We start from the raw sequence: 24299 nt of genomic DNA on the forward strand, positions 1-24299 counted from the left end.
AGACAAGTCTGTCTGCATTCCTGTGCTGTCAAGCTGCACGACAGTTTTATTATGCCCGCTCCACTGCCAGTGTATATAAAATTGTTGACAAGTTGACTTAAGAGCAGTGTCATGTAGTTGGATAACAAAATGTGCGAGGAAAATGCAGCTCCAGCAACGCCTACTTCAGACTTATGAACAGATTTTTTAGCTGCAGTTGACTAAAAATTTATTTGCACACTCACTCTGCCACCAACACACACACACACACTCACGTACACTCGTACATCCTTAATGCGGGGTCAGTTTATGAGCTGTGCATAAAGCTGTTAACTGTTTGAAAAGTGCTGCATTAGCTCCCGTTATTATCATACAAGCTTTGCAGTGGCAACACCTCTGATTCTTGCTGCGGTCCATAAAATGTGTATACGCCACGTGGCACAGCAGCTACCCGAAAATAACCCTCAACAACCACATAGCCTGCATCGTATTTTATGGCAATTTTCAGTGCACTTGATGTGCTTCGGATAATGCAACAGCTTCACCACACGCAGCTGTAATAAAAGTCCCAAATATGACAATGTCAACTGATGCCGCCACTTCAGGCGTATACGTTATATGACTAAATTACACATAAGCCAATTTCTTGCGCATAACTAGGTTTTTGCCAAGTTACGACTTAAGTGAAATCACCTCCCACTTTAGTTAGTTGTCGGAACTGAAATCTTAAATGAAGATTTTTTTTAGGTGTAGGCTGTGTGTGACTTTGTAATTTTGTCAATATTGAACCGATTTGGGTTCAGAATAATGCATCAATCAAAGCTAAGAAACGCGATTCTAGTTCGAAATTCTTGTCAAATGTATATCCACAAAAAGGTATGATGCAATCTCCAACTAAAATTTGATAGAAAAGAAAAAACGAAACCATAACCATTCAATCAATATTTGTACGTCATTGAAAGATGAGTTGTTTATTGTTTTAAAGTACATGTATAAAATTTTTCTCGCATTATAAATCAAATTTCAAATTATTTGTTAACGTGGAAAGTTTGGACTTAACTGCACGCCACAGGAGACTGCCGCCGGCACAATTCGTATTGCTTTTGTTTTGATTGTTCTCGCATCCGCATTCGAATCACCAATTTTGCAGTCCTTTATATTTGTATATACTGTAACTCCAGGTGGTATTATCTGCAGCTCGTTAATTCCATCTCCAAGTCAATATACAAGTATGTATGTGTGTGTGAATTGCGAAAACAGAACAACTTTTATTCGTGCTGAGTAAATTTTATGTTGCGTATAATTAGAGCAAACTCTGCCCTGGAGATTATTTGGTGGGCGTTCGTTGGCAACGTTAATGTTAATGGTTCTCTGCTCTGGCATTTAAGTTAATTTCTTGCTGTGCGCTGCGTGCTGTTTATGAGTGGGCATGGCACACACAGTACCCACTACCCACTGGCCACCAAACACCGTATCGCAGTGCCAAGGAAGTAATTGAGATTGTAATCGTTACTTATTGTGCGACTTGGCTTACAGCAAAAGCCAATACCAAGAATCACCAATTCCCGATGACCGAGAGAGCTGGCACAGCTCTAAGAGTGTCTGTGTGTGTCTGCTGTGTGCAACTTTTTCGGGCATTAAGTTATTAAGCTGTTTTGTGGTTTCAGCTTGTAGCAACGCATATTGAAATATGCTGTAAGCAATTAATAACATGCCCCATGGTCATGCCATTTTGTGGCTCATCAATGACCGGATTTATGAGTTATCAATAGCTCGATATATGAATAAGAGTGTCGTTGTGTGTGTGATTGCTGTGTGTGTGCTGTGTGGGGTTAGCAAATAATTTCAATGCCATGGCACGTAATAACGACAATGAATTGCACTTCAAATCCAGCCAGCAGGCGGGCTTGTTTGCCTAAAAGTATGTAGCAGCAACAGCAGTTGTGTGACATGGCTTAAGCGGCCCCAATCCCCAATAGGCAATCCCTTTGGCCACGCCCACTGCCTCGTCTCTGCTTTCGAACATCAAGCCCAGCGAACTATACGTTTTTCAATATCAAACAAATAGACAACGAATTACATTGTAAGTAGCTCACGTGCTTTGGATTATGCGTGATATGCCTCGAAATTACTTCATTAGCAGCCGCAAATGGCGACCTGCATGCTAAATACTGACAAGTACAGACAGACACACACACACACACACACATACACAGACACACACACAGATACACACACACACACACACACACTTTAACATCTGTAAGGACTGTCACTTTTTATGCAAAGCAGAAAAAACAAAAATTACTAAACATCTCACACAAAACTACAACAAGACATTTGTATTTACACACGAGGAAGTAAGGGGGATGGCGGGGCGTGTTTAAATGGCATTCCAAATGCGCTTAATAATCAATATTTTGAGGTGATAATTGTGTGCGTGCGTTGCCGAGCCAAGTTGTACGTTGACTCAGGCGAGAATTTGTTGAATACAATTTGATGTCTGTTGCTTTCGTATTATTATTGTTGATTTCAATTTGACTACAATTTAATAAATATATTTGCTCGAACGTTGTTTGCATTAGGCGAATAAAATAAAAATTTATCTGTTATGTCAATAAAATGACAATATTTCACGTAGCTTTTCTATTTGCATTTTATATTGTACGGCAATTAAACTTTGCCGTTAGCAAGCTGTAAATTGTGCAAATAAACAACAAGATTACAATAAAATTTAAAACAACGTTTGTCAATGAATGTAGGACAACAATTGATAATTCAAAAATTTGTATTTTATAAACAACAATTGAAACTAAATTTTCAAATGAATCAGCTATATTACATGCACATTTTGTATGTATATTGTGCAAATCTTTGAAAATACAATTCACATTTGCCATTTATATTCAGTTTCATTTAAATAGTGAAATGCATTTTTTGTACAATTTTGGTAATTTTTTCGTGACAAATTTATTTACATTTAATACACTTAACAGCAATCACACGAAATATGCCAGATATCTGTAATAATTTTAAATTAATATTGTTTTCCCTCTGTTTTTTCATATCACTTTTCAGCATGCCCGCTAGCCACAAAATTAAATCAAAAAGATTCATTTTTTACATATTTCTGCACAATTTGCGCATGAAAACAAAAAATGTGCGTGGAGACCACAGAAAATATTGATAATAATTGGCGGCATTCACTGCCATTGGATTTGTATATTAACTCAATTCAGCGACGCTCGCAGGTTGATTTAATTACGCGTCCAATTGATCAATGCATTCTTCCACGCTATTTTTTGTAACTTAAAGGTTTTTTCAGTGAGTTGTAATTCATGTTGAACGCTTAGGCAGACAAATCCTTTGGATAATATTTTGATAGCAAAGGGATTTTCACGACTTAAGAAAAACTTTGTTGGCCAACTTCTCGAAGAATGCGTGGCAGAGACACATGTAGCCCACAAACCCGTATTAATAAGTCAGCGGGGAACTCAATGTATGCGAAATGTAAATGTAACGCATGTGGCACAGAAGCATACCATGCGTATACGTAATGTCGTTGACATGCAGTGCAAGTCATGAGATAGTGGGGACTCAGAGTGCTGGGGGTGTTGGGGAATGTTGGCTGCTGCAGCAAGGACATTTGTGACATTGTGTTAATGCGACTTATGTGACAAGGCAGTTAATTACTCGCAATGTTTTGTAAGCAACTCGTCAAGCAACGAAAAAACTGCGTCAAACTTGGCTCCAAACAATGAGAAATATTTAACACCTCCCCGCCCACCCCACCGCATACGTCGGCAAAGCCGTGCCTCCAGCTGTGCTTGACTTGGAAATGCTTTTTAACAGCAGCCGCTTTCGTTGTTTACTTTGGCAAATGCTGCACAACACAACACATTACAGACATGTCAGCCTGTGTGTGCGCGTGTATAAGTTGGTTTGTTTATTTGTTTGTCAAGCTCTTTGGAAAATATATATAATTAAATCCAACATTAGTTGAAGCACTTGAAGTGTATTTGACAGCTTTCCGGCAATATTATTTGTGGAATGCCTCAGCTAACAAGATGAAAGCAAAACTTCATTGAAAGCAATTCAAGATAATAGCCACAGTTGCCTATTCTACGAATATAATTATCAAATTTATAATGCTTTCAAAAAACAGTTTTAAATTCTTTCACTTTAACTCTTCAAATTATTCTGCAGTTATGTGAGCGCCAATCAAAGGAAGTTCAAGTCAAATTCAAAGAAACAAAATAAAAATCTTGTGTCTTAGTTATAGCTCGAACTTAACTATTAAATTCAACAGAGCTGCTTTAATGTCTTAACTTTCTCTCCGCCAACTAACAGCAATTTATCATGTTTTTAACTGCAGTACACAGTTCAGCAAAAGTCGTGGGAGTATTTCAAAAGTGTCACAGCCGGCAACTTGTCAGTGTACTGTATAAGAACAACAGTAACCACAACCACAACAGCAGCCAAAATTGGTAACAATATAATTTAAGAGGTTGTCGGGCTGCAGCGAGGGCGACGGCCCCATGACCCACGTAATTTACAAGTCAGACAGAGACTGACAGCAACAATAACAGGAACAGCAATCATGGGGCAACCATAATCAAAGCATGAGCGAGACAGCGGCGTTTTGCGCTTTCAAAATATAAATATGACAGGGAAAAGGCCCAAAATCCAGCCGCCGGCCAACAAACAAAAATATCCGGGAAAGAACTCAAAAAAAAAAGAAGAGAAAACCACAGGAAAACAACAAAAAACACCCCGCGCAGCTGGCGTTAAACTCAAGCATAATCACATAATAAACAAGCGCAAAATGGAATGAGTAAAAAAAAGGACACACGCACACATACATACATACACATCTAACATTTTCCGGCTGCTGTGGGCTTTTAATGGCGCAGGAAACCAAAAACCAGCGCGATAATAAATATGAGTTAAAGTGTAAAAAAAAGCAGGCAGACAGCATCAAGATAAACAACAATAAAGTGAAAGAATATGTGCATATAGTCTAATTTGGAGCCACACTCACGCAACACAAACAACACACACACACACACACACATGACACAAACTGAATGTTTGAAATTAAATGCGCATCGGCAGACACAAAAATTCTGTGGCTGCTGCACTTGAAAGACGCACAAGTTCCGGACTTGGCGTCAAGGCCAAACGGATGGAAGACGAACGGAAGACGGACGTGTGGTCTGACAGACAGACAGACAGACGGAACTGTCAGTCAGATAGGCACAAAAATCTTGGTAATATGTGTTAGCCACTGCCGTTGTTGTGGTTGGCTTTATTTTTGTTGTTGCTGTTGTGTCTCTTTTCAGTTTGCCTTCTCTCGTTTTCCACCCATTTGCACTGTTTTTTTGCGCTTAATTCCACTTGACTTGTGTTCGTGGTTTGCTTGTGTGTGTGTGTGTCTTAAATACTAAGTTTAATTTGTCATATTTATCGTTCAGCTTAGATAAATTTAATAGCTAAACTTTGTTGGCCTTTAGCTGATTGTTTTGGGCTGTGAAGCATTTAATTTGATTTAAAGCCCATGCGTGTATTTAATGTGAATGACCTGACTGTAATTATATATATATATATATATATATATATGCATATAGATAGTCATTAACTTTGTTATCATAAATTTGTGTCGAAATTTTAAGTGGACCCTGAGGTGGCAGGCAAAATTGTAAGTTAGCGTCTTATGAATTTTAAAATGATTTGTTGGCTATTGCCCTAATTGAATTTGTTGATGTTTGCAAACAAAGTTTTAGATTGGTTTGAATTTTTTAATATTTATGATTTTCTTTGAGCTAATTTATATGTATATTTTGAGAAATAAGGCTTTCATTTAAAAGAAAGTTAGAAATAATATTTATATGTATACGTTTTAATTCTTTAAATGAATAAGCAGTTTTCAAATTCTCAACTTTTGTCTGGCTTGAAAACTTTAATTTAGCAAAGACTTTTTCGTGTTTGTGCCTTGGTCACTGTCGCAACAGCACTTTCTCTCTCTCTCTCTCTCTCTCTCTGTTTGTGTTTTCATCTATATCTTTCTAGCAATTCCCCTAACACAAATCTCAGTCTTGTATGAACTATACCACGAACTTGGCCTCCAGTTTTCCTAAGCCGTTGTTTTGGGGTAACAGCAAGATGCACAACATGTTATTTTTGCTTTCTCTGTTATGTCTGTTGTTATTGTTTGTTTTTTTTTTTTTTTTATTATTATTTCTTTTTGGTGGCAGAAAATATTCCTCAAATTCGTTTAGCGCAGTGGAAAATTGCGCAAAATTGTTTTGTGCTTTCTATATACATATATGTGTATTATCTGGTTGCTGCTGCCGTTACATTACAAACAAATTGAGTTTAGCTCGAATTATGCTTGCCTTTTTGGCATGCCAGACAACATGGACAAGTGGCACGGGTGCCACTGTGGTGCTGTGGTATTTTAGATTGTCCATGCCCAAGCGACCCTAAAGTGACTGCAGCAAACAGTTTTACTTTTGGCCAACACATACAAGAACACACAGACACACACATGTGTACACTGACATATACGAAGAGCCAAAAGTCATTTGAGATGCTTTTTTCAGACTCTGCTCATATAATTTATGAGTTTGCGCCTCAAGTTGTGGGCCACATGGTGGCAACATGCGCTTTCGTCTTTTTTTGTCCTGGACTGCAGCGGCTTATCGCCATTGTCTCTGCTGCTACTGCTGCTGCTGCTGCTGCTGGTTTGCTGTAGTCGTTGTTGCTGCTTTTGCTGCCTGGCAGTTTATGAAAACTGCAATGGCAAATGTTTGGCTTTGCTCCACTCCCATCGCCACTCCTCTGCTGTCCTCTCTGTCTCTCTCTCTGTCAGCAGCACCCTGGAGTGCAATGTCCTTGTTTATGCGCTGACACTCGTTGTTGTTGTTGCTGTTACTGCTGCTGTGGTGCTTGATTGAATTGTGTCCTTGTCAGTGCATGTCCTGCAGCAGCAGCAGCAGCAGCAGCAGCAGCAGCAGCCAACTGACTGACTGACTGGCAGCCCATGTGCGTGTTAAACAACTTGCAGCTCACCTAAAAGTTTAATTAACTTTTCAGCTGAATTTCTAAACAAGCTTTCCGTTTTACCTTTTCTATTTTTATTACATTTAGTTGTTATTTAAGCTAAGCTCATATACAATTTTAAAGCAAATTTGTTGCCTAAACGCATTAAGAATTTTCAAGCGATTTGCGAATTCCGAGAATATCTTGAGCACAGCACGTGTGTTTGCTATAATTATGTGTGTGGATGTGTGTATGGACCTTTGCGTGTGTGTGTGTGTGTGCGTGTGTGTTTGTGGGTTTGGAATATTGGACTGTCAAGTGACTTACAATGACAGCAACGGTTTTTGACAGCTGCAAACTAACGGCATTACAAGTGACAGTTGGCGTCTGTTGCGGTTTGTGTTAAAAGCCCACGCCCCTATACCTGCCCCGGGCCCCCACACGAGTATATTAATGCATTAGAATGTGTGGGTGCTCTTAAGGATGTGCACAAATATATGTTTACGTTAACAAAGCCGAGCCATTCAAGTGGCAAGCCAAAACACGAAAGCATAAGCAGCAACAGCGGCAACGGCATCGGCAGCAGCAGCAGCAACAGCAACATCAAAAACAACAACAGAATCACGAAACTTGCCACAGCTCAAGCCAATATGCCGCACCACCACAACCACCCAGCCAACCACCTACACGCATTCACATTGAATGCAGTCATGTGCACAAAGGCGAAAACATTGTTGCCGTGCGCGAGTTTTGGGTAGATAACAGCGAAAACGACTGCTGTTGATAATTTTCAATGGTGCTCTACACTGAGCGAAATTAATCGGAAAATGTTATAACAGAGTTGAGCATCGAGTAGAGAGTATTATTCGTTATCGGCATCTTCGCTGCGCGGATGCGTCGACGTCCGTTCAGTTCGATCAGCTGTTGGCTGCAATTGAGCTGCTGCATATGCGTCAGAAGCCTCTTGATCGGCCTTGGCCTTCTCCTGCTCCTCCTGCATGCGTTTCTTCATTTCGGCGGCATAATCCGCAAAGGTGAGATTAATATCGAACGGAGTACGCTTGAAGATATTTGGCGGCACATAGTTGTTCTGTATGGGCCAGAAGTTGCCATCGTCATCGGGTCTAAACGGTACCTTACCATACAAATTGGCGAAATCTTCGAGCGTATAATAGAATCGGTCAGCGGAAAGTACCAGTTCAATACGTTGGACTTCCGGCAGCAGTCTGCGGAAGATTTCCGGTGGCAGTATCTCCGAGACGCCTCTTGTCAATAGGGCGGCTTTACTAGTAGACTGATTGAGACGCAGACTATGCCCGTCCTCATCATCGCTGTCACCCTGCTCAAACTCGTTTGTGCTTGTCAGTTCTGTTTGGAGCATCGAACTGAGATGAGCTGTTGCCCTCTCTGCCGGGTGAGACGGTTCCAGGCTATCTCGTATTAGAGCACATATATTACACATTTTGTCCTTGATGATTAAGTGCTCCTTCCCCATCAGATATTCATCCGTGGGCGTTGACGGAGGAAACTTCTCGTTGAGAAAGACAGCTGGAATGCGTCTAAACACCAACTCCTTTGTGTACAGCTGTCGGGAGAAGCAATTGCTATTCAAGGGAATCAAGATTAACGCTACACACCACTCACTTCTTTGATATGATCTTCTATCAAAAAGACACGATTACTTTGCCAGAACTCATCCACAATTGCCAGCAGCTTATTGCAAAAGATGCCCATCAAATCTTCACCGCTCTCCAGCATCATCATCGTGTATTCGTTCATATAGACAACTATGCCGCACATCGGATCTGGTGTATAGGACAACTCGCGGCAATCTTTGTGCAGCGCTAGCAGCTTATCGGTGAACTGTGCGAATATATCCTTGGGCGGTGCAGGTGCCACTTGTTCTGTTTTTCGGTACTCCTCCTCCTCCGACTCTGTGGATGCTGCTTCCTCGTCAAAGCGAAAAGTGCGAGTTAATGTTTCCAAATCTGGATCGATTGGATCCGCAATTTTAGTTGGCAAGTCTGCCTCATCTACACCCTCGTTGCCCGGTAATCCGTCCTCCGTTGACTGCTGTGAGTAGTGCTGCTCGTCACCATCGTTAAAAATGACTTCGGCGGTGCGTAAAGTAGCTGTTTCTCCATCCACAATTGAGGCAGTCGTTACACTGGGCCGCTGTTCCGTCACCGTCGGATTGACGAGGCTCTCACGTTTGAGCTCCACATTCTTGGACAGTATGAAAATGCGCTGATAGAACACCGATGTATTCATCCCAAACAGCTCATCGTCCACATATTCCACGAGGGATTTGCGCACCTGAAAGACCTGAGGACGCTTTAGAGTAAAGAACGCTTGTCCCACTCGAGAATGCCGCAATTTAGCATTGATTGTCGAAGTGCCCCTCGAATGATGTTGCGACATGTTTCTGCACCGCTTAGTTGACTTCTGTTTCTGTTAGGGTTATTTTCTACAAATGTTGTCTAGTAACAAGAATATCAAATGGTTGCTAAGCTCCAATACGGCAACTGTTTATATTTATTTATATGAAGAAACAAGTTTTCTGTATGGTTCACACATAAATCAATACATAGGTAATTGAACTTTAATATGTTTCAAGCAATTAAATAAATCAATTTAATGGAGTGCACAATTAAGAAATTGTTATTAATATTATGAATTCATGGCCGCACTTATTGCTAATTAGAAGTAGTCAAATTATGTAAAATGTAGCCAACCAGATAATCAATGTTGAGGGCAAAAGTCTCTGTCAAACATTAATTATGAAAGATTAACCGGCATTGCTAGTGAATTTCTTGCAGTGTAGATTGTTATTATTTGACAATGTGGAGGTGTGTTTCAACTGCTGCTGCTGCTCTTGCTTCAATTATTATTATCATTCGCATAAAATCCAAACGCTGCTGGGGCCTTTTGCTTTTCTCGAAGTTAATTTATTCATGGCGCATTTATGAGCAACTACAACAAACACAAAAGAGCAGCAGTATTGCCAACAACAATTTGATGGTAAACTTCTTCATCAGTGTTGCTATTGTAATTTGCTGCTGTCTCCCTCAATCTCGCTCGCATTCTCTCTTTCGCACACGCATCCTGTGATGCTTTAACTAGCTCTTCTGCAGCAATCTGACACACTTGGGCATTCAACATGTTGAAATGATAATGAGCGAAAATTGTTTTTTGACTCGCTCCCCAGGTGTCTTGTGTGTTGCACAAAAGTCGAGAAACTTGCTACAAAGCCAAAACTTGCCGGCTCCTCTAACCATATTGCGCTGGAGCCTTATCCATTTCTGCCACTTTTGGGTTGAGTGGCCGTTTACAATTTAGTTTATTTGCTGGAAAGTTGCGTAGCAATTTGTGGCCTTGTCTGTTGCCCTGACTGCCAGGATAGCCTTGCAGCCTTGATAATAGTCCTGTGCCATATGATTCTTAAAGTCAGCTTAAAGCCGTTCCATGTTCACTTTCGTTGAATATGTCAATTGTGAGCTTCGCCTTGGCTCATTGAAATTTTCTGACTCCTCAACTTCGATTTCTTGGCTGCAGTTCTGCCAACAAGCTGCAAAACCACACGCCCCCATTTTTGCAGACTTGCCAATGTTGCCAGCACTGATTGCACACAAGTTCTTAGTCAATATTTGTCAATTTCAATGAAATGAGAATTTGACATGCTAGCAAACATGCTGACAAACACAGCTCTGATGATCTGCGATGGCAGCGCTATCGTGTATCCAGTTGTCAACGCAGTTGCATGCCCAGCGTCCCCACGAATCTACACCTCGATTTGCAAACACTGAACAGGCGGCGATGGCCAGTAAACCCACGCCAAGCTCTCTCCACACTCCCAGACGTCCCAAATACACAGACATTCATTCAGAGAGAGGCACACACAAACAGACAAATGGCCAGACGGATGGACAGACAATGCCAAAGGCATGCAGACTGACAACGAATGGGTAAATTAATTGCGATTTGTATGCAGTGGCAATTTTGTATTGCAAAGTGATTGATGGGCTGGTTAATCAAGTGCTCCTACAAAAACCAGTGCGAATTCCAACATAAAGCATTTTCAAACAGGTTATAAATATGTTGAATTTAAAAGAGGTAAGGCAGCATCAATCAGAGAGTTAACAAGTGAAAATAGCAGCGATTGCCGAATAAAGTTAATCAGGGAATCCAACTGAAAGCAGATGCGTAAGTCGATTGAAATCAAGAGTTTTCAGGCACCTGTAACCAAAACCGATGTTATTGAAATCGAAAAGACCACATCAGAATTGTATAATTATAATGCTACAGCTTCTGGATTCTAAATTGGAATATGGAAGAACATAAAGCTATGGTAATGGCCATTACTCTCAAATACCACACCCTAATTAATATACAATTCAAGCAATTTTCCATAATATTTAAAGCCCGCCCATATTCCACAGCTGTCGGGCAAACAAACGCACATAAATGCGATCTGTTACCAAATAAAGACTGTATAATATCAAATCAATAAATGTAATTAAAACTTTATAAATTTGGTGTCTGTTATACACCGCACATTTTAATAAATAATTCAATTTAAATATGTGGCGCATCAGCAGCAGCACGGAAAGAGCGAGCCTGGATAAAAAGTTCCAGTGGTAATTTGTTGCTTGTCAAAAAGTTTTACCGATGCAATTAAATTTGTAGAATGGATAAAAATGCATTCAGCAGAATGCTATAAAATGTTTAATCAATTAAATACCCTTATCCAACCATTCAGTGGAAGCAGTAAAAGTGCCAGGGAAAATTGTCTGCAGAGACCGATTGGCCAATTAATGCCATCTAATTTAGTTGCGCAACTGGGCAAAACTGACCCAAAATCAATACTGTCCACCCACAACACAGATTCCCTCCACCCACATCTTTTTCGGCCATTTCGCCCTGCCAGCTCTGACAGGCAACTCAATTATATTTTTATTTATGCGGCAACATTCGCGCACTCAAACAAAAAGCATTTGGAGGCATCCCATATTATATGTTCGCCGAGCCACAGACAATGGAAAATTTATTGTTTCGCCAGTCTAAGCAAATTTAGGAATGAAACTTTGCTCGTGTGCGCTTAAGCATTAATAAAGTTATGTATTTCATTATGAAATAGCCGAGCGGAACCGTTGCGAACCGATTCAATTGCTTGGCAATTGTCAGTGGAGGCTGGACAAACACACGAGCAGACATATGGCGACAAATCATAAAAAAAAGAAGTTGGCACTATGAGAGTTTTATGAGGCAAACTTTCCTTTAAATAGAATTGCCCAGTGAAGCCCAAGTACGAAGCACGAAAGCTGATAAAATTAACAGAGACTTTGCTCATTTGACGTTCCCCAAAACATTTTCGCCTTTTAGGAAGAAGAGCTGAACCGGAACTAAAAGGAAATGGGTATGTGTTATTAGGAACGCTCTTGACTAGCATGTGGTCAACATGACCCTTTTTTTTGTTGCTTTCTCTTATCCATTTTCTTGCGGCATTCCAAAATGGCACATCCGGCGCTTAAGTGTGCGAGTGTGTGTCAGCGGGCACGGTACACATTCCACAGATTCCACTTTGAGCGGGTTGAATTTCACCCGTTTATGAGGTCATTTGAGCCCACTGAAAATGCCCCAAAGAAAATTGTGCATCCATTTCACCAAAAGTTTTTTCTCACAAACATTGAAGCACACATTTTGGCTTTAGCAGTTGATGATAGCAATTAGCATTCAGATAAACGCTTCGTTATCACCAACAAAACAAAAATTTAAAACCATCTTCCTTTCTACGCTTCTCATTTTCTATTCGGAATCTACAATTTAGATTTTGAATAAAAATGCAGAAAAGCAGAAAATTGCATATTCTTTGGCAGGGGAAAGACAAATTTGGCAACAATAACAACAATGACGGGGCTTGATTAAAATAAAAATGTCTCTTTGTGTTTGTATTTATCTATCTCAATCTGTATTTCTCTCTCTCTCTCTCTCTCTCTCTCTCTCTCTCTCTGTCTCTTTCTCTCTGTATGTCTCTGTGTGCGAGTATGTGCGCGGAAATATCAAACAATTAAATAACACGCCAGCAGAAATAAAACAAAATCCGAAAATGAACTCAATTTGCTGGCATCTAAATCATTTTTAATTTGGGCCAACAAAAGAGCAAATACTATACAAAATTTTTCAATGTTTGTGTATGTGGGTGTATGGGTGTATTTTTGTTGTGCATAGCGGGAAGGTGGCGCACTAGAGAACAACAACAATAACAACAACAACAACATCACTAATGCAATATACTCTGCTGCATGTACCGTTTCACGCTGCTGCACAATTATTCAAATCCACGAGCCATGACTGCCAACAGTAACTAGAGGATGTATAGTGGGCGAGGGAGTTGGATGGGGGAGGGGCAAGGACACCAGAGAGCAAACAGAGGAGAAAGGATTTTTAGAAAGCCTTCACTCGTTGCCATGTTTTGCTTTTATTCCCACTATTTTTTGTTGTTGTTGTTCTGCCTTTATTCTCTCTTATTTTTTGTTATTTAAATTATTTTTTTCTTGTTCTCGACAATTTGTCACAATAATAAAGCAATTGTAGACTCTGCAAACAACTTTACAGGTTCTTTAATTTAACTAAATTACCCTAGGGCTTGTAACACGCTTTGCAAGTGCATTTATATACAGCAAGCTTCTGGAGCTCCTCTTAATAATAAAGGCAAGTACTTTATTAGAGTAATGAGAGTCTTGACTGCTGTTGGCACCTCAATTGTGCCCTAATTAATTAATCCAATCTACATTAAATTTGCATTTACCTGGAATTCTCTTCAATTTTTAAAACGAAGTTTGCTCCTAATTGGGTTGGCATTCTTTAAATTCAAAACACAACACGCACATACAAGAAGAATGAAAACCATTGTAAATCCGATGTAATTTATGTCATTCCCACGTGAGATATATGCCAGCAAGCTGAGCCTTTTAAGCCCAAAGTAAAACAAGAGAGAGAAAAAAAAAACTATCAATTGCGATGATCATATTGCTAACAAGCAGCTGCAACAGACTCGTTTTGTCCAAGAGGCTAATAAATATGCCTAAGCACTGTCATTCCATTCGAAATGACAACGCCAAGCAAATTACGTAAAATCAACGAGGGCGGCTCCAAGAGAATCCCAAAAGTGTAATAATAATAATTTTACAAATGCAAATGTCTGCAAAGAGTTCGAAATATTTTGGCATTAATGTGGCCATTTTTTATTGGAACATGGCCAGAGAAATCTTGTGCAAACCCACGCCAATGAAGAGACTTACTCAGCCCCAGGATACACTAAAGTGAATCCATAAAATGGAAAAGGGCCCAATGTCTCACACCCGCTGTTTCATGTCTGATTGCCTGCTGCAACATGGCGTATGAGCAACGTGCGGCTACCACTTAGAAGTAATAACATGCCTGGGAGCGGCATAAAAATCTGTGACTCCCAGCGACACACTCGCAATGCGTCTTTCTGTGTGTGTTTGTGGCCATAAAAAGCTTTGGCCAAACAAAAACAAGCAACAAAAAAAGTCATCCTTAGCAGAAGATCTAAAGCAGAGCCCGCAGGAAACTCTTCGCGACTTTGAGGTCGCATAAAAATCCACGCCCTTCGGCGCATAATGCCAGTGATTGATTTACCTGTTACGAGTGCCACACACACACACTGAATGTATTGTGTGTATGTGTGTGTATAGATTGCTACAGAATTTATGAGTCGCATTTGGTCGTTCTTTAACATGGTCAACAGACTCAAAAGCATTGTTAACTATAATAATTTGCATTGTACTCTCAATGTGCCTCTACCCTTTCGCTGCTTTTGCTGAGTGTCAAATGCCGACAGAAGCTTTTCTTGTTTCGAGGTGTATGGAGGGGAAAGCTAAAGCCGTCTATCGGTCCCACACAATCAGTAGAGAACAAGCCAACAAAACTTGGTTAGGTAAAAGTGTTTGTCATTGTTGACACCTTTCGTCTTGTCGGGCAACTTGAGACTGCGACAATGACAGCAAACAGCGCAAAAGGGCAAAGTTTCTTTTGCCTTTGCCTTTTCTTTGCTCCCTATACCCTGTACCCAAAAAAGGAAAAAGATTCTTACAAAAGAGGACGATACAAAATGCCAAAAAGCAAAGAAAATACCTGAAATTTTGTCTTGTTAAGTCTCCAATTTCATTGTGTAGCTCTTGTGAACTTTGGCTTTTGTCAAAAACAAACCGATTTGTGGAATATCACTTATGTACTCTAGATGGTATAGTTGATGGTATAGTTGAATTACATTTATATTTTGTAATATTAAAGCTTACGACTTACTCTTAAAATGTCTTCTTTTCTACTTTCAAATTGTGTTTCTTAAAACAAATTCCTTTTGTCAATACTGATCAGATTTTGATCTTTACCCTTTTGAACAATATCTCTGGTTTTTTTTTACAGCGCAGCATCTAGTCGAGCATACTTGGACTTAACAAACAATTTCCTACTTATTTTACTTGTATTCTTAGTAAAGCTGTGTCGTGTCGTTAGTGGGCGTGGGCGTGGTTGGGTGGCACGTTGATTGCTGCTAAATATTTGGCGGAGTCGCGCAAGTTTCGTAAATCTAATTTATTACATTGCCATAGCCAGTTTAAAGCCTAAATGAATGCGACTCCAACAACATATACTCCAACACAGCAAGCAAATGTTGAGTTGGGTCTGCGTGTGCGTGTGGCTGGATTATTGGTGTCGGTGTTAAGATCTTGTGCATGCCACTGCCAGCTTTTGTTTGTGCCACAGATTTGCGAATGGCGAACTGAGCTCATGTGACTTTTAGACCACCCATCTACTCGGAATGTTGCAAACCCCAATTTGCTGTTATGTCTTCATATCATTTGCTGAAAGCCGAGACCAAGACTGGGTCTTGTTCTGGTTCTTGTTCTTGTTCTTGTTGTGCAACTTTCAGCTGAGCACGCGCAATTTATCATTTGCTCGAAATTTGAACAGTTTCAAGTGGCCAAAAAGTGATGGGGCACAGCAGCCAATTTACAGCTCGGCGCAATTTAAACTGCAGTTAAACTGCAATCGAGTTTGCGTTTTCATTACGAGCCCCCCATAAAAACCAGCGCCGAGGAAAAAAGAGAAAAAGAAATACATATATAAACCGAGAAACTTATCAACGTAAACAATTCAAGCACTTCAACTAGTTTCCAGGCGTCTCGATAGTGCTCCAGATAACCATTTTGTGTTGCCTGGTTTGGAGTGGGTGGGTGGGTTTTCTTTTTTTGGTGCTTGCGGCTGCTTGGATTGCATAATGAAAAGTTACAGACAGGCTGGCGAAATGGCAGAGCGACAAATTTTTATGAGCAAACTTTCAATTACCCAAGTTTTTTCTTGCTTGAATTACTTTTGAAATGCTTTTCCACACACACACATGCACACACATTCTCTCACACATTATTTGTATATAGATAGGTAGGTGTGTGCGAGCATTGTGTGTTCAGTGGCTCGAATGTGTTTTCAATATGTGGGCGGTCCATTGACTGTGCGCCATTTACCTGACCTTCAAGCCGGGGATTGTCGACTGTTTATTACTTTGGCAATTTCATGTGCGAAATTTATGTGCGCCTTTTGGCAATTTTTCAACTTGTTACTTAGCGTCACTTTAACCATTTTTGGCGCAATATTTGCACATTAAAGACACACTCGCACACATTGAGTGAGTTACGTGAAATATGGTATTTTGAGCGCTGCTAAGAGCTCCAATCCTGAAACAGAACAGAATGCAAGCTCCATCTACTTCACCCTCTCCCTCTCTCTCTCTCTCTGGGAAATTCGAAAGGCTGCGCAAGACGCTATTGCTGCCTTTTCAGGACCAGCTGCTATACACATAAACATAAATCATAATCTGTTTGCACAGTACATAAATTATTGACGCTAAAGAGTTCAAAATGTGCAAACAATACACAAAAGAAACTCTCACACACACAAACACAAACACTAACAATGATAATAGGTACTAAACACCTACTTACGCAGAAGCAGCAGCATCAGCACTAAATATAAAACCACAATACTGGCTGGCTGGCTGGTCAGCTGGCTAGCTGGCTGGCTTATCTGTGGAGTGTGCAAGCAAACAGTTATTCATTTTAATAGTTGCATTTGCAGTCAACTTGGCTTGAAATACTCATAGTTTTCCATTTAAGTTGGGCGCACGGAGCGTATGAGTTATGCCGTGTTGTGACTTAATGCAGTTTTCATACTGTTACAATAGCTCGAAGTAAGCACTTAAGTTGTGCAAAAGTTGTGATTTATTGCTTAATATACAAAAGAACATCCTTGCAAAGCAAAGTCTTAAATTATTAAGTATTGATCTTGTATTTAATTGAATTAATTTAAGCTTGTCTTGTATTTATGTGCATTAGTGCTGTTCATTTTAAATGGTTTTCATTTACTTAATTTTCATTGTTTCTACCTAAAACACATATCTGCCAATTTCTGTTTGCAAATTCAACACTTTAAACACAAAAGTTTAAACCGTCTCCAGAGTTACCCAAATCTACAGCCATCAGTCAGCATTAATTCGCAGTGTCAATCTAGCGTCGTTTCAAGCATTTGATTTGACACAATTTGTTGGCAAAAATCTTCACACAGAGCGACCAAATGTGAGCTGCAAATGTTATAGAAAATATAAAAAAAAATCACAAAACTTGGCATTTAAATTTCTATTGCCATTTGGCAGCTTGACAGCAGCAAAAATACAACTCGATAAACTGGTGGATAAACAAACAAACCAACGCTCTTTCGACAGTTTTGCAACTGTTAGGATTGCTGGTCTGCCTCTGCATTGATGAATGTTGATTTTGTGTGCGACTCCCTAAGTAAACACAGTGCACACACGAAATGTTCCCAAAAATGTACCAAAAATGTTCAGCAAATGCTCTTAAAATTACACAGAGCAGGAGCATCTGAACAGTTTGCTTTATTTTGCTTTATTTTTTTATTTTATTTTTTTCATGTCTATTTTGACCGGGTTTATTCAAGGACAACGACAAGCAAACTGTGCTGCAATTTGTGTGTTGTCATTCTCGAAAAGCAGGCGAGATATATATTTGTCATCTGCGGTTGAGGTGTACATTTTTTAAGGGGGTATATTGGTTTGAAACGGATTGTCAAAAACACAGAGATACATTGGCTTCCGTTAGGGCGGGTAGAAGACAACCCTTATCGGGTGGGATCGATTTGTGGCATGTTTGGGAAGACGATTAACGATTTCATATTAGCTATATTTTATAGGATATCTGAATTTTATGCCCCAAACATTTTTAACTTGCTGTTGAGCTTGAAGCTGGTGGCTCGATTGCAACGAAGGACATTCGAAGATAAATCGCCAGGTCAGGATGTAGGTCGGGTAGCTTACCATGAATCAAACGACCAGCATTGCTGAAGCATCCATCGATTTGGCCGGGGTCAGCAATTAAAAACACATATTTCATACATCAAATAAGCTACAAGCTGCAAATGGTAGTCATAGTTGTGCGCCCTTTGAAAAGGACTTGCCAGCCTGCCTGCTCATGGGCTGTAGGCGGATAATTAAATTGCAGGACTAATTGGGTCTGAGCTATTTGGTGATGATGGAGCAGCCACAGCTGACATCCCTTTAATTATCCGCCAAGAAGGCGAAATGGCTACAAGGAAACATGCGTCAACGTGCGGCATAGCTGCTTGAGAAGGGTGATAAAATCATTTCGACACGCGTTGCTTGTAGTAAAACCCAAAAAGAAAAGAATTGGACGGTGGCAGTCATGTAGCGGCAGATGCGACAATGACACATGATTATCAGGCAAGGTTGCTCTGTTTGTTATTGTAGTTTGCCTGACCCGACCTGTACTGCCTTGGCCCCGGTCCACTCTCAGACCCATACACTTTTGGCCACGTTAGTACCTGTACTACCTGCTGCCGTAGCAAAACATATTATAACATATAGCTCAGCATTAGGGCGAGTTTGGGCTGTGCAGCTGCTGCTTGTTTGCCTGTGTGGCCACTGGGCAAGTTGGGCATGAGGCAGACCTGCCTTCTTGTTGTTGTTGTTGCTCCTGCTGTAGTTGTATGTTGTTGCTGTCGCTGTCGCTGGTACGACACGAGCCATTATGCATGCGTATGATTAATGAGATCATGTTTCTGTTGATGTGCTCAGCCAAACACAGGAGCAGCTGGACGAGCTGTGTGGATACAAAAAGGTAAAGGTGCAGGCTTCTATGAGGCTAATAGCCTTTCAAGCCAACATCACACAACATTGGCATTGGCTGCCAGATAAGCCACAGACAATATTGCTAACAGTCCTAATCAGTAATCAAATATTTCAATCAAGCATTAAGGTGCTCCCCCTGTGCACGGATTTGCTTAATAACTTTGGCTAACTTTCTGATTCAAAGGCTACATTTAGGCAGTTCTTAGTGCTGCAAATATTTTTGTCTCTTTCCAACATATACAGATTGTTATTAGCAATCAGACTTGTCAACTATAAGTCTAAATTATATTATTTAATCCTGGTTTAAATAATGCTTATTGAAGCTTGGCTTACCAAATTCATTTATTTATTTCAACGAATTGCTAAGCAAATTATTTATGCAGAGTGGCATTATATTATTTAATCTTGGTTTAACTAATGCTTATTGAAGCGTAGCTTACCAAATTTATTTATTTAATTTTTAACTATCTCGTTGGTTGTATTTTACTTGAAATCAACCAATCGCTAAACAAAACATTTATGCAGAGTGGCAGTTTTATCGTATCTTGGCTTAACTAATGCTTATTGAAGCTTAGTTTTCCAAATTCATTTATTTATTTTCTATCTATCTCGTAGGTTGCATTTTACTGTAAATCAACAAATTGCTTAACAATATATGTATGCAGCACAGTTGCAGCCAGTCCATTTGCGTGGCAATTTTATTGGCACAAGTGCAACACTTCACAATTGTTTTGCAGTTGCCGATTGTCGCATTGTGGGCACACGGCACTGTGTACATCCACTTTAATTTGGTTGGTTGGCCTTGTACTGCCCACCCACATCAAAAATGTATGATGCTTTCCCCAAAAATGCAACCGCCTGTCAAAAAAGATGAGAGCACACACATACGCAGACACATACCGACACAGACGCATTTGGGTTAGCCATCCATCAAAAGAGCTGACAAAAATCGCTTTGCAAAAATTGTTGTTTGGCCACAGAATGTTGGACCACGCTGCGTATGCGTTATGTGCTTGTCATGCAAGCGCGTAGGCGTTTATAATTATCTACGTAACATTTTAATAATTGTAATTTATTTTTAATTAACTATAGACAGCGCAGAGAAATTTGCCAATTTGGTTTTTATCAAATTGACGCTTTGAACTTTTGCTCCAGCGGATTTCCATATTTTTGGTCGCTGTTATTATTGCCGCTTTTGGAGTTGTCAGTTGACGCTTAACTGCACACAATAGAATTTAATTTATTACTGGCACTGTCTATCTGTCTGGCTGGCTGGTATTTTGGGTCGTGCTGACAGGCGATTTAGATTGATTGCCGCTCTGAGCCAAGAGAGATTAATTAATAAACGCACTGTCGACAGCACCGACAAATAAACACAAAAACTAATTTATAATTGTTTTTCTGCGCTGCTGCTGCTGCTGCTGTTGCACGCTGCAAATTGGCCACGGGCCACGCCCATCACCCATCGCCCGCCGTCCAAAAACCCATTCGCGTTCAGCGCTGGCCTTATAATTTATATTTTGCTCCTTTGCCTGCCGCTGACAACTTGTTTGACATTCATTAACTTGTCGCCAAGGTGTCGCACGCTTTCTTCCCATGGATGTCAAACAATTCACGAAATTAATTTCATTTCATTGCGCATTTCAGCTTTTGCCTTGTTTGTGGGGCAACTTTTTCGCTTTGCTATTTGGCTAAGCTGGCGCTTAAATTAAATGTCAAATATTGAAAAATCGCGTTGAGGGACAGAAATTAATTAACATTTCCCACCTCAGGACACCGATGCGGGCTCAACTGATGTTTTCTGTCAATCCATGGTGCGTATGATTAATATTTTCCAGGCAATAAGTGACCGGGTCGCACGTGCCTGGCATTTGGCCAAAACAATGCCAGCCAGTTTTAAATTCAACAAGGCCACGCCCCCTCAGGCCTTCTGCTACGCACAGTGCACACTTGAGTGAAGTAACCGCCACCGAAACTGCCCCCGCACCCGCCCTAGTCCTGCACATAAATCTCTCAAGTGTCACATAAAATTTCCGCACATGCACGGAATCAAAATGGAAAAAAGGGCAACAAAAAAACTTATCAAAAAACACGAATTTCCCAATGCAACGAAGTTCGTACACTCTTTAAAAATAAGATATGAAATGCAATTAATGAGATATAAGTTACAAGTTAACACATATTAAACTCGATTTAAGTCAAAAATTAAGCATTTATGAATTATTTTATATAACATTTTACTTTCACTTAATGCGCAAAAGGATTTAAAAATATTTAATACATATTTGAAGTCAGTTGGCACAGTTAATAGACTCTACAGTTAGAACATAATCAGTGACTATAAGTAAACGAAATGGAATGGAAATGGTTGGAAAATGGGATTGTAGGTGGGAGGTGGGAGGGAGAGAGCTTTGGTAACTGTAGTGTGTACGGCACTCAGACGCAGTAGTGCAATAAGTCAAGTTATCAAAGTTAATAATTCTTAATGTTAGTGCATAAATAAGACGAGGGCAATGAGGAATGACAGGCGTACACCAAGACAGAGGACATGTCACTGGCAATACCCATAAATGTATGCCACATGGCAGTCAAAACGCAGAACTTCAAATAAATACAAAGATGAAATTTAAAATTTATGCAAAAGACAGATGAAAAAGAACCGATGTCGTAACAAGAAACAAAAAAAAAACAAACTTCTTGGCTAATTTGCATAAAAAAATCGGTTAGCGGCAAACGAATGTCGATGTGTGTTTTGTGAGTGTGTTTTGCCTGTGTGCGTATGTGTGTGTGTGTGTGTGTGTGTATGTGTGTGTGTGTGTGTGCGTGTGTGCGTCTGTGTGTGTATTTGTGTGTGTGTTTTTCCTGTGTTGGGTGAGGCGGCAAATATGAAATTTGAAAGTGTTTATGCTGACATCGCGACATAAGAATATATGGGAATGAATGTACACACATCTGTATTTATACTACACCCACTCAGCTATCCAAAATGTAGAAATGTTTGCTTTTATTTTGCCCAAGCCTCTGTTGTTGGCTAATAGCACACACACTTTGCTTGAAGCACTAAAGTATAAATGCCACTAAAACCCCAACAATAAAGCGCACAACGATCTATGCACATTTGTGGGCGTTTGTGTGTGTGTGTGTGTGTGTGTGTGTGTGTGTGTGTGTGTGTGTGTGTGTGTGAGCAAGTGTGAGTCCCAAAAAGAATGTGTCACTGACCATTGCCACAAGGTTAGCTTTGTGGTCAAGTTAACAGTTATCGGCTTTGGGTTTAGTTTTATGTCTTGCAGCACATATGTTATTGCCCATTTTGGTAAGCCTTGCCAGTGGCAAAATATTTGGAATTATAATTTATTTGAATGCAAAAAAGTTTATTGTGCCATGAATACGTTAAATAACGTATTGTTATGAATTGATATTTTACATATATTTAATGAGAAACGAAAAGAAACGTTTACGAATAGATTAAATACTGTGTTCACTTGAAGTAAAAGTTACTTAGAATTTTAAAACACAATTTTTCCACTCCAGTTAATTGCTGTTTTAAAATATAATCGTATACTTGCTACCTTCAACTCAAAGTCATAAGATTGTTTCTGTTCTCCAACGTGGAAATATAAAAGTTAAGTAGCCCCTAAAGCATTAAGATAATTAGCTCAGTTCGTGTCTAGCCTCAGTAAAAGGGATTTTTTTTTTTAAGAAGTTGCTGCTCCCCCTAATCTGGTTACTTGTTAGGAACTTATACATTTAAGCCAGAAGGCACAATGCGTCAGAAAGTTCATTGTGCCACATTTCATTTGGCTAAAAGTGTGCGCCTGTTAGCCATAAATGATGGCCTCGAGCCAACCGAGCAACGATTGCATCACTTTTCGACGCAAACACTGGACAAGACTTGAGCGAACACGTTGCAGTCAAGGATGCTGCAACGGTTAATGCTGTTAGCCACCCCAATTGGGAGTTGAATCAGTTGGATGAGTGGATGTGGGCAGGAGCGAGTTATAAATCTGCTCTCCAAGGTGATTATAAAGCCTTTTTTTTTGTTGCAGTTTGTTATTGTTGTACGGTGAATTCTAGTGAAATGTTGGCAAGTCATATTTTGATTCTATTATTCAGAATACCTTACAGTTGGCTGACTGAATCTCATTATAAAAATAAATCTATTTTTAGAGACATACATTTAGATACTGCTGCTGGCAATAAGTTTGATTGCTGCTGTGCTGTGTCTGTCAGATCGGTTTCGCTTGAATCATTTAATTTTAAATTACTTTTGTGCTATATTTTATTTGTAGCTCTTTTATGCTGCTGCTGGCCTTTTATTGTGCCCTTTGCCATTTGCCGTTTGCCACTTGCATTGAATTGCTGAACTGTTACAGCTACACCTACTACAGAGCTTCAACCACCCCATCTCCCCCTTCTCACCCGCACACGCTTTAAGCCATTACCCATTACCCTGTACCCATTACCCATTGCGCTTGACAGGCCGCGTTAAAATCTCTGCTGACCGGAAACTAATTTGAAAATGTTATTCATTATGCATAGCATTTGCAATGGCTGGCATTTCTCGCGGACTTCCTGCCTCACTTTTTACAACAATTTTCTTCCATTTTGCTGTTGTTATTTTTACTATTTCTTTTTTGTTTTTTTTTTTTTTGGTTTTTGTGCACAGTTTTTGTTGCAGTTTCGAGTGTGTGTGTGTAAAACTTTAAGGAGAAACTTTCGGCTTGCAGCAGAGAGCATAGATTTTAACTGGCGGCTTGTTGTGAGTTTTAAGCAGATTGTTACTTAACGCAGAATTACCGAATTGCGGTCGCCATTAGTTTTGAGTGGAAATTGCGCGAAAGTCTATTAGACGAGAAGTAGCTGCAAAAGACTATGCATATCCTTTTAAATAGTTAAAGTGATTCATTTCCAGTGGAGAGCGTCTTGAGCAACTGAGTAAAGTACAAAGTACATAAATAATAAGTCGACAAATTAAGTTGACTGTCGCCGAAAGTAAAACAATACAGCCAAAGTCATACAACGTCCTCAGGAACTGGCAAAT

The 24299-nt window shown here is 39.9% G+C and overlaps 1 protein-coding gene across 1 annotated transcript; it reads right to left on the minus strand.

Annotated features, from left to right (window-relative positions):
* Positions 1 to 7113: 7113 nt before the first annotated feature.
* LOC6557160 lies at positions 7114 to 9480 on the minus strand. Its single transcript, XM_001984444.3, has 2 exons — positions 8665 to 9480; positions 7114 to 8605 (listed from the first exon to the last, which is right to left on the minus strand). Exons 1-2 carry the CDS (start codon positions 9439 to 9441, stop codon positions 7883 to 7885), a joined length of 1500 nt encoding a protein of 499 aa, XP_001984480.1. The 5' UTR covers positions 9442 to 9480; the 3' UTR covers positions 7114 to 7882.
* Between the last annotated feature and the right edge of the window lie 14819 nt (positions 9481 to 24299).

Source organism: Drosophila grimshawi, unplaced genomic scaffold, assembly GCF_018153295.1.
Source record: "Drosophila grimshawi isolate 15287-2541.00 unplaced genomic scaffold, ASM1815329v1 contig_44, whole genome shotgun sequence".
In the NCBI taxonomy this organism is placed as follows: Eukaryota; Metazoa; Arthropoda; class Insecta; order Diptera; family Drosophilidae; genus Drosophila; species Drosophila grimshawi.

Excerpts from the sequence above, each read along its gene's own strand:
- LOC6557160 (XM_001984444.3), bottom strand. The coding sequence starts at position 9,441 with ATGTCGCAACATCATTCGAGGGGCACTTCGACAATCAATGCTAAATTG. Across the intron at positions 8,606-8,664 it reads TAGAAGATCATATCAAAGAA|CTGTACACAAAGGAGTTGGT; the intron begins GTGAGTGGTGTG and ends TTCTCCCGACAG.